Source organism: Carlito syrichta, unplaced genomic scaffold, assembly GCF_000164805.1.
Source record: "Carlito syrichta isolate Samal-C Ts95f unplaced genomic scaffold, Tarsius_syrichta-2.0.1 Scaffold305136, whole genome shotgun sequence".
NCBI lineage: Eukaryota > Metazoa > Chordata > Mammalia > Primates > Tarsiidae > Carlito > Carlito syrichta.
In genome coordinates, this window is record NW_007249232.1 from 658,396 (window position 1) to 673,551 (window position 15,156).

The 15,156-nt window shown below is 38.8% G+C and overlaps 1 protein-coding gene across 1 annotated transcript in view; it reads right to left on the reverse strand.

Moving 5' to 3' along the window:
• DDX58 (DExD/H-box helicase 58) overlaps positions 1-15,156 on the reverse strand; it is a 64,398-nt gene that overhangs the window by 47,583 nt on the left and 1,659 nt on the right. Inside the window, exon 2 of the mRNA XM_008061181.2 lies at positions 9,158-9,292. Coding sequence (XP_008059372.1) covers positions 9,158-9,292 — 135 coding nt within the window. The remainder of the gene's footprint in view (positions 1-9,157; positions 9,293-15,156) is intronic.

Sequence of the window (15,156 nt, forward strand, 5' to 3'; positions counted from 1 at the left end):
ATGCGAGTCCCAGTGTGAGTGACTGAGTGTATGAAAAATTGTGTGTATGTGCTGGTGAGCAAGTGAGCATGTGAGTAGCTAACTGAGTGAGGGCTAGGGAGCTAGCAGCCAGGGCTCTCCTGGTGCAGGGGCTGGTGCCATAGTTGCTGGGTTTGGGCCCTAGCGACTCCCGGGATGCAGAAACCTAGCACCATTTTTTTTTAATCAATAGAACCCTTCCTGGGAAGAAAATGCTTGGAAAGACTGACTCAGTGGGAGCTCATCAGCAAGTGGCCAGGGCCCAGGTGCAATAGCTGGTGCTGCAGCTTCTCTGCTTGGTCCCTGGCTCCTCCCAGGTCACAGAAGCCAAGCGTCATTTTTTTTTTTAATGGACAAAAGAAGCACGTGGATAAATTATGCCCCAGGCTTTGCCCCACCAAATCAATGCCTGGCAGGACACTGGCAGCGGGGGCTGTGGAGGGAGTCCAGAGGTGGAGTCCCATGGAGTAGGACAGAAGAGACATGCTGCCACCATCTTGAAGGCAGGGAGGGAAGGTACTCCAGCTTGCTCGCTGGGAAGCAGCATACCTGATCTCTGTGCCTGGTGGATCAACTACTCGCGATTGATCGCAACCCAGAGGAAATATCCTGAAAGCACAAACTTCAGAGGGACCTGATGAGTGCTAAGTTCCAGGCACCCCCCTGCCTACCCTGATCCAGCCACGGGACAAAGGGTGTAGCTAGAAAAGGATGAGGAAGGACTCCAAATAGATCAGTGGTGAGTCCGGGGCTGAACCAAACCCCCTTTTCCTGAACGCCAGACCCACACAGCTGGGCCACAACTGAGAGGGACAACCCAGGCAGAGCACAATGTCAATCATAAATAGGAGAACTCTATTCCAGGATAGGCCTGGCTGGGGCACCCCCCATGAGTACCTACCTGAGGAAGCAACAATCCTGCATTTCCCCACTGGAGGAGATCTCCCTGACCATACAAGAGTGGGAGGGGAGGAATGCAGTCCACTCACCTCCACTGCCCCTCCTCCTTCCTTGCTCAGGAAACTGAGGAGAGAGTAAAAGAGGTGACTCTCCAGGAGAGACCTGATTAGAGGAACAATTACAGAGGGCAGGTGTTTGTTGTTGTTTTTTTAATTTCTAATTTTTTTCAGTTTTTAAGAATGTTTTGCCTGTTTGTTAGTTCATCTGTTTTTTAAATATTTTTCCTTTGTGCATGAATGTGTATGTGAGGGTATGATCTGCATTCCCCCCGCCAATTTTTTTCTTTTTTTCTTTTCTTTTTCTGCTTCCTTCTTCTTTTATTTGTTGCTTTCTGTTTATGTGTGTATGTGAACAATTGAGTGTTAATCATTCAATTTTGTTGTTGGGTTGTTTTTGCTCTTTTGTTCTTCTGGGGTTTTTTTATTATCATTTTCTAAAGTTCAAGGTGTATGTCAATATATGTGTGAGGGTTCGATCTGAATTCCCTTTTTTTTCCCCCTGGTGTTTCCATTTTTCTTCTCCATTCAATTTGTGCTAGGCGTGTGTGTGTGTGTGTGTTCAGTTTTCTTGTTTTTGTTTTTGGTTTTTTTGGTGTTGCTGTTTATTTTGTTTCACTTTGTTGTTATTCCAGTTTGTTTTGTGGTGTGTGTGTATGTCTGGGTGTGTGTGTTCAATTGTTTTTTGCGTTGGTTTCTGCTTTGCATCATCATATAGAGTGGTGGTAGGAGTGGGTCTTGGGGAACATAGTAAGTGAACATTGTAATTTGCAAGTAGTTTCTGAATCATAGCGCCCCATTTCCGACTTATTCAACTTTCAAAAACTGCAAGAGGTAGCAAAGTTTCCCATCTACCATCCTATTTCAAAATAGAACAAATCCAGAGGACAGATCAGGGAAGAATAGAGGGCTGAGCAAACATCAGAAGAGAAAGCCTCTCCCACTGACACTAAATAACAGAACTAAAGAGAAAAACAAGAGATCTGTCACAAATGAGGAAAAACCAAAGGAATACCACAGGCAATTTCAAGTGTAACAAAGAGAAAGCTCCTGAAAAATCAGACCTTGGTGCCTAAGCAATGGACATCACCAATGACTGGCTCCAGAATATGACAGGGATTAGGGAATGGATGGAAAGAATGAATAAAACTCAAGAAAGACAAGATGTAACACTAAAAAAACTTGTAACAGAGATTTTGGCAATAAAAAATTTTATCCAGGAAATAAATAACAAGATGACATGGAAAGTAGAATCAATCTAGCTGAAGAACTTGAAGACCAGAACATGGAATCTGTAAAAAACATAGAAAGAAGACTCAGAAAGAACAAAGCCTACAAGAAATGTGCGATTATATCAAGAGGCCAAACCTACACCTGATTGGTATCCTGGAAGAAGAAAGGGAAATGGAGAACAACTTGCAGCAAGCATTCCAGGAGGTAATCCAAGAAAACTTTCCCCATCTCACTAGAAATGTGACCAGCCAACCACAAGAGATGCAGAGAACCCCTACAAGACATCAAATGAGAAGACCAACCCCTAGACACATAGTAATTCGCCTACACAAAGTAGGCCCAAAAGAAAAACTCCTAAAGGTGGCAAGAAAGAAAGGTCAGACTACCTACCAGGGGAAACCAATCAGAATAGCAGCAGACCTATCAGCAGAAACACTACAATCAAGAAGGGACTGGAGTCCTATATTCAAAGTCCTCAAAGATAAACTATTTCAACCAAGAATTTCTTATCCAGTCAAGCTCAGCTTCATCAGTAATGGAGATTTTAAATTCTCCCAAGACATCCAATTCCTGAGAGATTATGCAGCTTCCAGATCAACTCTACAGGAGACACTTAATAAGGTATAAAGCACAGAAGAAAGAAAAAAAAGAATGACCACATACTTCCCAAGAGAAGAGGAGAACACAGAATCAACAGAGAATACAGCACAGCAAGAAACTTGAAAGCACACACATACATCAACTCCAAAGCCAAAAGAAAACAAGCAAAGAAAAAACTTTATAAGAACCTTATGATAGGGATAAACAATCACATTTCAATAATCAGCCAGAATGTGAATGGACTAAATGCACCACTGAGAAGACACCGAATGGCAAAAAGGATAAGATACATGACCCAATTATCTGCTGCATCCAGGAAACCCATCTCAACACAAGGAATGCACACAGACTCAAAGTTAAAGGATGGAAAACGAGTTTCCAGGCAAATGGATCAAAAAAGAAGGCAGGAGTCACGATCTTAATATCAGAAAAAACAACCTTTAAGCTATCAAAAATTAAAAAGATACAAAAAGATACTACATAACAATAAACAGTTTAATCCATCAACAATAAATAGCCATCCTAAACGTATATGCACCCAACACAGGAGCAACAGCATTTATAAAGCACCTGCTAAGAAGACTAAAAAAAGATATTGACTCTAACACTATTATAGCAGGGGACTCGAATAACCCCACTTAAAGCCCTAGATAAATCATCGAGGCAAAAAACCAACCCAGAGATCCAAAGCCTAAACTTGACACTCAACCAAATGGACTTGGTAGATACCTACATATTATACCACCCAATAACCACAGAATATACATTCTACTTATTACCACATAGAACGTACCCCAAGATCAATCACATCCTTGGCCATAAAGCAAGCATAAACAAATTCCATAAGATTGAAATCTTGTCATGCACATTCTCAGACCACAGCAGAATAAAAATAAATATCAACACCAACAAAATGTCCCCAAAGTCCACAAAGACATAGATACTAAACAGCATGATCCTGAACAACAACTGGGTCATCACTGAAATCAAAGCAGAAATTAAAAGATTCCTGGAAACAAATGAAAATGAGCAAACTTCTTACCAAAACCTCTGGGATGCCATGAAAGCAGTTCTCAGAGGGGAATTTATATCTCTATGAGCACTCAAGGAAATGGAAAGATCACAAGTGGAGAGCCTAACAAATCACCTAAGGGAGTTGGAAAGAGAAGACCACCAAAACCCCAACTTTAGCAGAAGAATCCAAATCACCAAAATAAGAGCCCAAATACAGGACATAGAAGACAAAAATATCATAGAAAACATAAACAAAACAAAAAGCTGTTCTTTGAAAGAATTAACAAGATTGATGGACCTCTAGACAGAATGACCAAGAAAAAGAGAGAAAAAGCCCAAATAAACACAATCAGAAATACAAAAGATCATATCACAATGGACCCCGAAGAAATACAAAAGATTATCAGAGATGACTATGTACACCTATATGGAAACAAATTTGATAACTTAAATGAAATGGAGGACTTTCTGACATCACACAACCTGCCTAGGTTGAAACAAGAAGACATTGAGACATTAAATAGACCAATAACAACCCAGGAAATTGACTCTGTCATATGAAAACTACCTACCAAAAAAAGCCCTGGACCAGATGGCTTTCCAGCAGAATTCTACAAAACGTACAAGGAGGAGCTGATACCAACCTATTGAAAATATTCCAGGTAACTGAGGAAGATGGAATTCTCCCCAAATCATTTTACAAATCTAACATCACACTGATACCCAAACCAGGTAAAGATACAACAAAAAAAGAGAACTACAGACCAATATCGCTTATGAACATAGATACAAAAATCCCCAACAAGATTCTAGCAATCCTGGCTTCATCCCCAGGATGCAGGGCTCGTTCAACATTTGCAAGACCATAAATGTAATTAAGTACATCAACAGATGTAAGAACAAGAACCACATGATTACATCATTAGATGCAAAAAAGGCTTTTGAGAAAATCCAGCCTCCCTTCTTGATAAAAACCCTCAAACAAATAGGTATAGAAGGAACATATCTCAAAATAATAAATACCATCTACGATAAACCCACAGCTAACATATTGCTAAATGGATAGAAACTGGAAACATTTCCCCTGAAAACTAGAACAAGACATGGCTACCCACTCTCATCCCTCTTGTTCAACATGGTGTTGGAAGTCCTAGCCTGGGTAATTAGACAAGAGAAGGAAATCAGGGGTATCCAAATAGGAAAAGAGGAAGTCAAGTTATCCCTCTTTGCTGATGATATGATCCTATACCTTGAAAATCCAAGAGAAACTGTCAAAAACCTGCTTGCACTGATAAAGGACACTGATAAAGTCTCAGGGTCCAAAATAAATGTGCAAAAGACAGTTGCATCCCTGTACACCAACAACAAGCAGGCAGAGACCCAAATTAAAAGCATGATCCCATTCACAATAGTCACACACAAAAATGAAATACCTCAGCATCTTCCTAACCAGAGACATGAAAGAACTTTACAATGAGAACTACAAAACACTGTTCAAAGAAATCCAAGAAGACACAAACAAATGTAAAAATATTCCAGGCTCAAGGATAGCAAGAATCAACATTGTTAAAAGGTCCATCCTACCAAAGGCAATCTACAGATTCAACACAATTCCCATTAAGTTACAATATCATTCTTCTCAGACCTGGAAATGACAATACAGAAATTCGTATGGAAACATAATCATCCATGAATAGCCAAAACAATCCTTAGCAAAAGAAACAAAGCAGGAGGTATCACACTCCCAGTCTTCAAACTTTACTATAAGGCTACAGTAATCAAAACAGCCTGGTATTGGTACAAGAGCAGGCATATAGACCAATGGAATAGGATAGAGATTCCAGAAGCAAAACCTTGATTTCTCAACCAACTCATCTTTAACAAAGCCTCCAACAACAACCACTGGAGAGAGGAGAACTTATTCAGTAAATGATGCTAAGAAAACTGGCTGATCACATGCAGAAGATTGAAACAGGACCCCTACCTATTACCATACACAAAAATTAACTCTAAATGGATTAAAGACCTAAATGTAAAACCACAAACTATGAGAATCTTAGATAATACAGGAGACACTCTTATGGAAATTGGAACTGGCAACAAATTCCTATTCAGAACCCTAAATGCCCATACCTTAAGAAATAAGATAGACAAGTGGAACCTCATCAAACTAACGAACTTCTGCAAAGCAAAAGAAACCATCAAGAGAGCAGGGAGACAGACCACAGAATGGGAAAAAAATATTTGCCAACTGTATATCTGACAAAGGCCTAACATCTAGGATCTACAAGGTACTCAAATGTGCCGAAAGGAAAAAAACAAACAGCCCCATTAAAAAGTGGGCAAAATACATGAATAGACAGTTCTCAAAAGACGATATATGGGCAGCCAACAGACACGTGAAAAAGTGTTCAGCCTCACTCATCATCAGAGAAATGCAAATCAAAACCACACTGAGATACCACCTAACCCCTGTAGGAATGGCCATCATTAATAAAACAAACGAACAACAGATGCTGGTGAGGATATGGAGAAAAAGGAACACTTCTACACTGCTGGTGGGAATGCAGACTAGTGCAACCTCTTTGGAAGACAGTGTGGCGATTTCTCAAAGAACTAGAAATTGACCTTCCATGAGACCCAGCAATTCCTCTATTGGAAATATACCCAGAGAAACTCAAATCATTCTACAAAAAAGATACCTGCACACGTATGTTTGTTGCAGCTCTATTCACAATAGCAAAAACATGAACCAACAATGTTGGCCAATGAAGCTGGGCTAGATAAAAAAAATGTGGCTTATATATACAATGGAATATTATACAGCCATAAAGAAGGACAAACATATGAACTTCACGGCAACTTAGAAGGATTTAGAGTCAATCATACTCAGTGATCTATCACAGAAACAAAGAACAGAGTACCATATGTTCTCACTCATAAGCAGACCTTGAACAATTATAATACTTTAAGAAAGGGATTGGCAGTAGTGGGAAACTGTCAAGGGTTGGGGGTGAGATTGACAGTTCAGGGAAACTGCTGGGGAGGGAGTGGGCACACCTCATCAACAAAGGTATCTGCGTAATCAACTTGTGTATATCTAACCCTGAATTGTAGCCCACATCTTTATAATGAAATAAAATTTTTAAAAAACTTGAGCCTCTCCTTTTTTGTCTAGTGCATTCTCCAAGACAACCTGGGAGTGTGTCCCAACCCGTAATCTTCAACTTGGATCCAAATAAACTCTATTAATTTTGCCTCAGCTTCTTCCTTTTAGATGGACACATCAAATGTGTCAACCTTCCTTTCCTTTACAGTCAATGCTCTGTGAAAATAAATAAAATGTAAAAGCTATTAGAACCCCCCAAAAACACTCTAAGCCTTGAGAGAGATGTGACTGTGACCTGAGCCACATGCAGATACAGCTTCTGTTCTCAGATAATAGATGAACTCAATCTCTTATTATTCTTGTTCTATACAATGACTAGAGAGAATTAAATGATTTCAGGGACAAAAGTCTCCTGCCTTCTTAAATGGTGACCTTTGTTGTAGATTAATTTCCCCTTTGTTCTGTTTTGCTTAGACCAGATGACAGAAAAACCATGATTATTACACTCTCTAAAAAAAAAAAAAAAAAAAAACCGTTCAAAGTATCCTTCCCAAACACTGCTTATAATCAATCAAGTTGCTGTAACTATGTGCCAACCTTGTATAAATAATGTCGTAAACCTGCTAAAAACTCCTCTGTCTCTGCCTATATAAACAAAACCATAACTTTCCCACTTCAGAACACTGATGCCATTTCTTGGAGGTGGTGTTTCCAGGTGGTTCATCCTCACACTTTATGCTTGAATAAGCTCTTTTAAAATTAGATTCTGACTCTTTTGATTATTTTAACGTTTTCTTTCATAAGTCTTGGGGCACCAAGATCCCAAAAATACTATTCTATATTGTTTTCTAAAATTGTTACAATTTTGTCTTTTATAACTAATTCTAATTTTTACAAAAATTCATGGTGTGTGTATGTGACTGAGAGAGAGAGAGGGAGAGAAGGAGGAGAGGAAAAAAATTGGATGAGGTAAGGAATACAAACTTATTTGTATCCACATGGATATGAAAGCTAAGATTTGTTTGCTTGATTTTAAAGATGGAGTCATGCTATGTTGCCCAGGCTGGAGTGCAGTGGTGCCATCATAGCTCACCACAGTCTGGAACTTCTGGACTCAGCCTCCTGAATAGCTGGGACTACAGGCACTTGCCACCACACCTGGCTTGGGGTTATTTGGTTTTTAACACTAACCTGTTTCTGTGTATAATGACTCATTGCTATTTAATGACTAGCTCCTCCTTTGCCAGTTATCTCTACTACGTCAAGTTTTTATCAATAAATATGGGTCTCTATTCTGTCTCACTGGTCAGATTGTCAATGCTAAGACCAACGTTACACTATCTCAATTCTTATAGCTTTATAATAAATGTTAATATATAGAAGGAGGAAAGCCCAGATCTACCATATTTTTCTTCTTTAGGGGTATCTTGACTATTTTTGGGTCATAATCATTCCATATACATTTTAGAGTCAGTTTGTCAAGCTCATTGGAAAAGCCTGTAGGATTTTTGTTAGAATTTTTTTGAATATGTAGATCAACTTATCTACATATTCAACAAGGGACCCACGGAGGCTGCCACACTTTTTCTCAAATACCTGTTGGAGCTCCAGGAGGAAGGCTGGGTCCCTTGTTGAATATGTAGATCAATGTAGGGAGAACTGATATTTGTATGATGTGAATTCATATGATATTTTCTCCACATAGGATTTCTTTAATATCTTTCAATAACATTTTATCATTTTCTCCATTCAGACTTTATATATCTTTTGTTAAATTTATTCATAAATGTTATAATTTTTGTTACTATCATAAATGGTATTTCACTTTGGATTTCATTTTCCATTTGCTTCCAGTGGATAGAAATGAAGCTAATTTTTGTATACTGATTTATAGCCAATAATCTTGCTAAACTCTTCCATTAGTTACAATAACATCTCTGTAGATTCCTTTGAATGTTTCAGATAGACAATTACATCATCTGCCCAAAAATAGTCTTTACGTTGCCTCAAACTAAGAGGCATAGACTATTAGTGGATAATTCAAAATTAATAGCTTTTTACTTTTATAGTATTCTCAAACATCAAAGTGATAGACTCCGACTTGTGAGTAAGAAGAATGAACCGGGCAACCCTCTTTCAGGTCCCCTCCTGCTTGGGAGTTCTTCTGTCTTCTTAATAAACTCCTTCTTTCTCGCCCAAAGCGGGGAAAAAAGGAGAATGAACTAACCTGCGTGGGCTAGGGCATCCAAAAATCCACGGAACCAGCCTTCCTCCTGGAGCTCCAACAGGTATTTGAGAAAAAGTGTGGCAGCCTCCGTGGGTCCCTTGTTGTTTCTTTCAGCCTGAATACACTGCACTTCATCTACAAACAGAAACAAGAATGACTCATCAGACTGCAGAACTACTAATTATTGGGGGAAAAAACCAGAATAGGAATGCCAGATCTTCCTGAACGAAGATAGGGATTGTAACAAGTCACAGCATCAGAAGAAAATTGAGGGAAGCAGTAAATTCTCTGCCCAGGCTGACATGCCCATTTTTCACCAATCTACCCTTCTCTGGAAACTTCCCTGGAAGTTTCTTCTAGTTTGGTGTGGAAGTCTGAGAACACACTCTAGAAAAGGAGTTTCTTCGAGATATGTGAAAAAGTTTCCCTACAACAAGGGAGAAGTTATGGTAGGACTGGATTAGGTGGAAGAACAAATGTTTCCTCTGACATTTTTTGTTCAAAAGGTTTTATTGACTGCTGACCTAAAAAAGTGTGAAGACAGGCCAGGCACCTTGGCTCATGCCTATAATCCCAGTACTTTGGGAGGCCAAGGTGAGAGGGTTGCCTGATCCCATGGGTTCAAGACCAGCCTGGCCAACTGGCCATGGGTTCAAGACCAGCCTGGTGAGACTGCATCTCTACAATAAATCAAAACATTATCCGGGTGTGGTGGTGTGTACCTGTAGTTCCAGGTACTTGGAAGGCTGAAGTAGAAGGCTCACCTGAGACCAGTAGGCCAAGGCTGCAATGGCCGTGAGCATGCTATTGCACTCCAGGATAGGTGACAGAGTAAGACTCCAACACACACACACACACACACACACACACACACACACACACACAAAATGTGAGGACAAGACCATTCCATGGCATCAGTAACAATGATAGTGGAGTCAAGCACAGTTAAAAATAAAAGGAATCTGAATTGTACTCCATATCTTTAAAATAAAAAAATTTTTTTAAATAATCAAAGCTAAGATTTAAAAACATTTTTTTTAAAGAAATATTTTCTTTTTTTTTTTTTTTTGAGTCAGAGTCTCACTCTGTCAGCCAGGCTAGAGTGCAGTGGCACACTCACGGCCACTACAGCCTTGACCTGCTAAGCTCAGGAGATCCTTCTGCTTCAGTCTTCCAAGTAGCTGGAACTATAGGCACATGCCACTGCATCTGGCTAATTTTTTTATTTATTGTAGAGATGAAGACTTGCTAAGTTGCCTAGGCTGGTCAATCACATATAATACTCTGGAAAGCATCTTCCTGGGTATTTAATTATATATATAAAGATACTGTTTTAAATAAATAGGCTCCTACAATTCTGCCCTTTTTCATTAATAAATTATAGATGTTGCTTTCCATCAATAAATATGAATCTACATCAACTTTCAGAGGCTATAGTGTTTTATGACACAAAAATGTACCATAATTTAATCTATTTCTCATTAATAGGTAACTAAAATGTGTTTAGTACAGACACATCTATGCCTTTACTTGCTTTAACAAGTTTTCCTTAGAATAAGTTCTCAGAAATATAATTTCTGAGTTTAATGGTACACACTTTTAAATGTTGATACAAATGTCCAGCTGCCTTCCAGGCAAACTACTAATTTACCCTCCATCAACAGTGTATAAATATCTATTGAACTTGTTCAATCTTCATAACCTTTGCAAAACTAAGAGAGAAAATCAGACCAAACAAATTTCTTTTTTTTGGAGAGAGAGGGTCTCGCTGTGTTGCCCAGGCTGGTCTCAAATTCCTGACCTCTCCTGACATCAGGTGATCCACCCACCTTGGCCTCCCAAAGTGCTGGGGTTTCAGGCAGAGAGCCACCACGCCTGGCCAGACATCATTGCTCTTAGTTATTTCTTGTGGGTTTGCTTCCTCCTTTAGCCAGTATCTTTTTTTTTTTAAATAAATTTCCTGCTCATATCTCACAGTCAATTTTCTGTTAAAGTCATTCAACCTTTTTCTGAACTGGATTTGTAAAAATCTTTTATGCATTTGGGGAAATGTTATATCTTCTAACTTATTTGGTATATGAAAATGTTATTAGCTTTTATGTAACTATTGCGACAAGACTGAATGAACTCTACTAGTTCCAAAAATTTGGGGGAATTGGTTTCTGTTCTTTATTTTGGCCAATTTGCTCTCTTGGAGTTATCTATTTGTTCTTTTAGCAATTACTTGAATCAAATAAGTTAATTTACTAGTTTTCATTGTTTTGAAATACCAATGAATCTATTTCAGCTATAAATTTTACTCTGATTAAAAGTCTAGCTATATTCTTAAAATATGTAATGTGTAGGCCAATTGCTATCCTTACTTTTGAAAGTGGCTATAATTGTTTAGATTTTCTTTTTCCACTAGGAATTATTCAAAAGAATGCTATTTTAAAATTATTTGAGCTAGGTACAATGTCTCACACCTGTAATCCCAGCACTTTGGGAGGTGAAGGCAAGAGGATTGCCTGAGCCCAGGGGTTTGAGACCGGCCTGGGCACTTGGCAAGACCTTGTCTCTATAGTAAATCAAAAACTTGACTGGGCATGGTGGCATATCCCTGTAGTCCCAGATACTTGTAAGGCTGAGGCTGAAGGATTGCCTGAGCCCAACAGGTTGAGGCTGCAGTGGTCATGTGCATGCTACTGCACTCCAAGCCTGTATGACAGAGTGAGACTCCGACTCAAAAAAATAAATAAAATTATTTGATAATATTTTTAAATCAATGATTAATTTCTGGGATATAGAATAATAGCTAATATTAACTTAGTGTGAGGCACTTTAACTCTTAAAACACTCAAACATGATTGTTATTCTCATTTCACAGATAAAAAAACTGAGACACAGAGAAGTTAAGACATTCACCCAGAATTACAGAGGCTGTAAATTAGAGAATAAAACTCATACAAATTATGCTTTGGGAATTTAGTATAAGTTTTTCTGTAGCTAATATAGTATCCACTTGGCAAATCTCAAGAATCAGGAGAAGAGGATATAGTCACAATGTTGAAAAAGAAAAAAAACCAACATATAACCATTAAACAAACTTCATCACATTAAACCAATCACTTACATCTTTATTATCATTTATCTGGCTTAGCAATACTCATAAGAATGTTTTACAATTCCCACATTCCTTAACTTCTAAAAGTTTTTTCTTATATTTAGTAAACAGATTTGTTTATATCAAATCTTCATTGTGATCTCTTAATACTTTTATGTTAATACTTTCTGCCTGTGCAATTTTTAAGTATTAATATCATAACTCTTGCTTTCTTTTCATCTGCATTCATTTAATACACCTTTGTTCCTTCTTTATTCCTTTTTTAGAAATTTTGATTTTTTTTTTACTGCAGATGGGTCTCTGACAGACAATAAAAACCTAGATTCTGCTACTTGATTTAAGGTTATTTAAAAGACATTTGACCTAATTACACGACCATAACTGATGTAACTAATTTTCCTTGTATTATCTTGTTTTATACTTCCCTTTTCTATATATTCTACTTAGCTTAAGTTAACTAAATATGTTTTTTCTTCTCTAGAACAAAATGGATATAATGTCCTTTAAATTATTGTATCATTATCTTGAATCATTCAGACAGCATTTTTAACTATAGAAGCAAGAGGAAAATAGTATCGTTCAAGTATCCCCCCTTTTGAGGTAAGGAATTTAACACACATTTATCATCATTTTCCCGAGTTCCTTACAGACAAAGTTTTTTTTCATCCAAATTACTACTTTAAAATTGTTATTTTTTAAGTCTTTAAGTGTTTGACTATTGCATTTATTTTTATAGCCAGATTTATAAAATTATTTAAAGTTAACACTACATGCCTGGTTTTGACATTCCTCACAAATCCTTCAATTATAAGAACTCCCTTTATTGAGCTATTAATTTTTTTTCAGTTCTCACTGTTTGAGATGTTTCAAGTAATTTCATAAGAAAATTTATATAAGATTCCACATATACAATAATGATTTTCTCTAGTTTACACACATAAAAACTTGGCTGGATATAAAATCGGGGGACTTTGTTTTACTTTAAAAAAAATTTTTTTTTTGAGTTGGAGTCTCACTCTGTCACCCAGACACACCACAGCCTCGACCTGCTGGGCTCCGGTGATCCTTCCGCCTCAGCCTTCCAGGTAGCTAGAACTACAGGCGCGCGCTACCACGCCCAGCTAATTTTTCGATTTATCGTAGAGATGAGGTCTCGCCAAGTTGCCCAGGCAGGTCTCGAACCCACGGGCTCAGGCAATTCACTCACCTCAGCTTCCCAAGGCACGGGATCACAGGATGAGCCACCGAGCCCAGCTTTTACTTCTAGAGTTCTACCCACAGTTACTGTCTAGTAACATTAGAGTTATAGAGAAGTCAGAGAACAACTTGATTTTGACTCCATTAGCAGAAACCCGAGCAACTGTATTTATTTTTCCCAAATGTATATATGATTATTTTCTTCATCCCAGAAGTATGAAAATCCTACCAGTATGTAAAGACATGATTTCTTTTTCATTGAACTCACACACAGAATCCTGTTTCTTTCTTAGATAAGAACAATTTTCTTCCATTTGTTCCGTTTATTTTTGTCTTCTTTATTGGAACCTACATTGTACTCAAATTGTATCGTCTAGATTTGTAATTCAGCAATCATGTTTTCAAAAAGAACTGCCCGCATTTACTTTCTCCACTTCCTTACCTTCTACTTATTCCTCAGTGTGCCCTTGCAATTAGTTTCCCAACCATCTTATACCTTCACCATCACTCCACAGAAATTGCTCCTGTGGGTGGCCCCAAAAGTCTATAAAGCCAAAGTCAAAGGAATGTTTGTTTCAGCTCTGATACAGTTTGAGTTTTCGGTATCACTCAATGATGTTATCCACTGCTTTACTCTCCCTTGATTTTCTTTTTCTTTTTTCTTCAGTCAGAGTCTCACTCTGTGGCCCAGGCTAGAGTGCAGTGGCGTGCTCACAACCACCAGAGCCTCGGCCTGCTGGATTCGGAGGATCCTTCTACCTCACACCAGCTATTTATTTATTTAGCTAACATTTGTTTGTTTGTTTGTTTTAGAGACCAGGTCTCACCAAGTTGCCCTGGCTGGTCTCAAACCCCTGGGTTCAGGCAATCCTCTTGCCTCCACCTCCCAAAGCCACCTCCCAAAGTGCTGGGATTACAGCCGTGAGCCGCTGTGCCAGGCTCTCCCTTGGTTTTCATGACACCTCCTTGCCAGCATATCTGGCTGCTCTTTTCTCTTTCTTCCTCTGCTCATCTCTTAAATGATGGACTTTCTCAGGATTCTGTCCCAGGCTCTTTCTACTCACCCTCCAATGGGCAATCTCTCCCACTCTCATTGCTTCAGCACGGATCTCCAAGTGAATGACTCCCCAACCCTAGACCTTGTTCCTGAACTGCAGACTGATGCAGCCAAGAATCTGATGAACCTAAGGCACACAAATCCAACATATCTAAATCTGAACCCTTCACCTTCTCCTGCAGACTTGTCCCTCCTCCCATGTTTCCTATCTCAGACACCATCATTCATTCACCCAAGAGTCAATGCCAGAGACTTGGAAGTCTTCTCCATCTCATCCTCACCAACTCACCCTCCCCCTGCCCAGTACCCCACCAAGAGTCTCATTGATTATACTTCCAAATGTCTCAAATCCATCTACATCTCCCCGTTCCTCTAGATTCGTGTTCTCCTAACTGGTCCCCACTCCACTGTCTTGGCATCTTTGCACTTTCTATTCCCTCTCTCCCTAACTTGTACCTACCCTACCCAATCCATTCCTCAAACTGCAGCCCAAGTCATTTTTCTACAACAATTTTGTCCCTTATCCTTGTAATGTTTCAGTGGATAAAGCCCAAAACCATTGATATCCTATTTCTGCCTGTCTCTCAAACCCCATCTCTCTCTCTCTCTCTCTCTCTCTCTCTCTCTCTCTCTCTCTCCCTC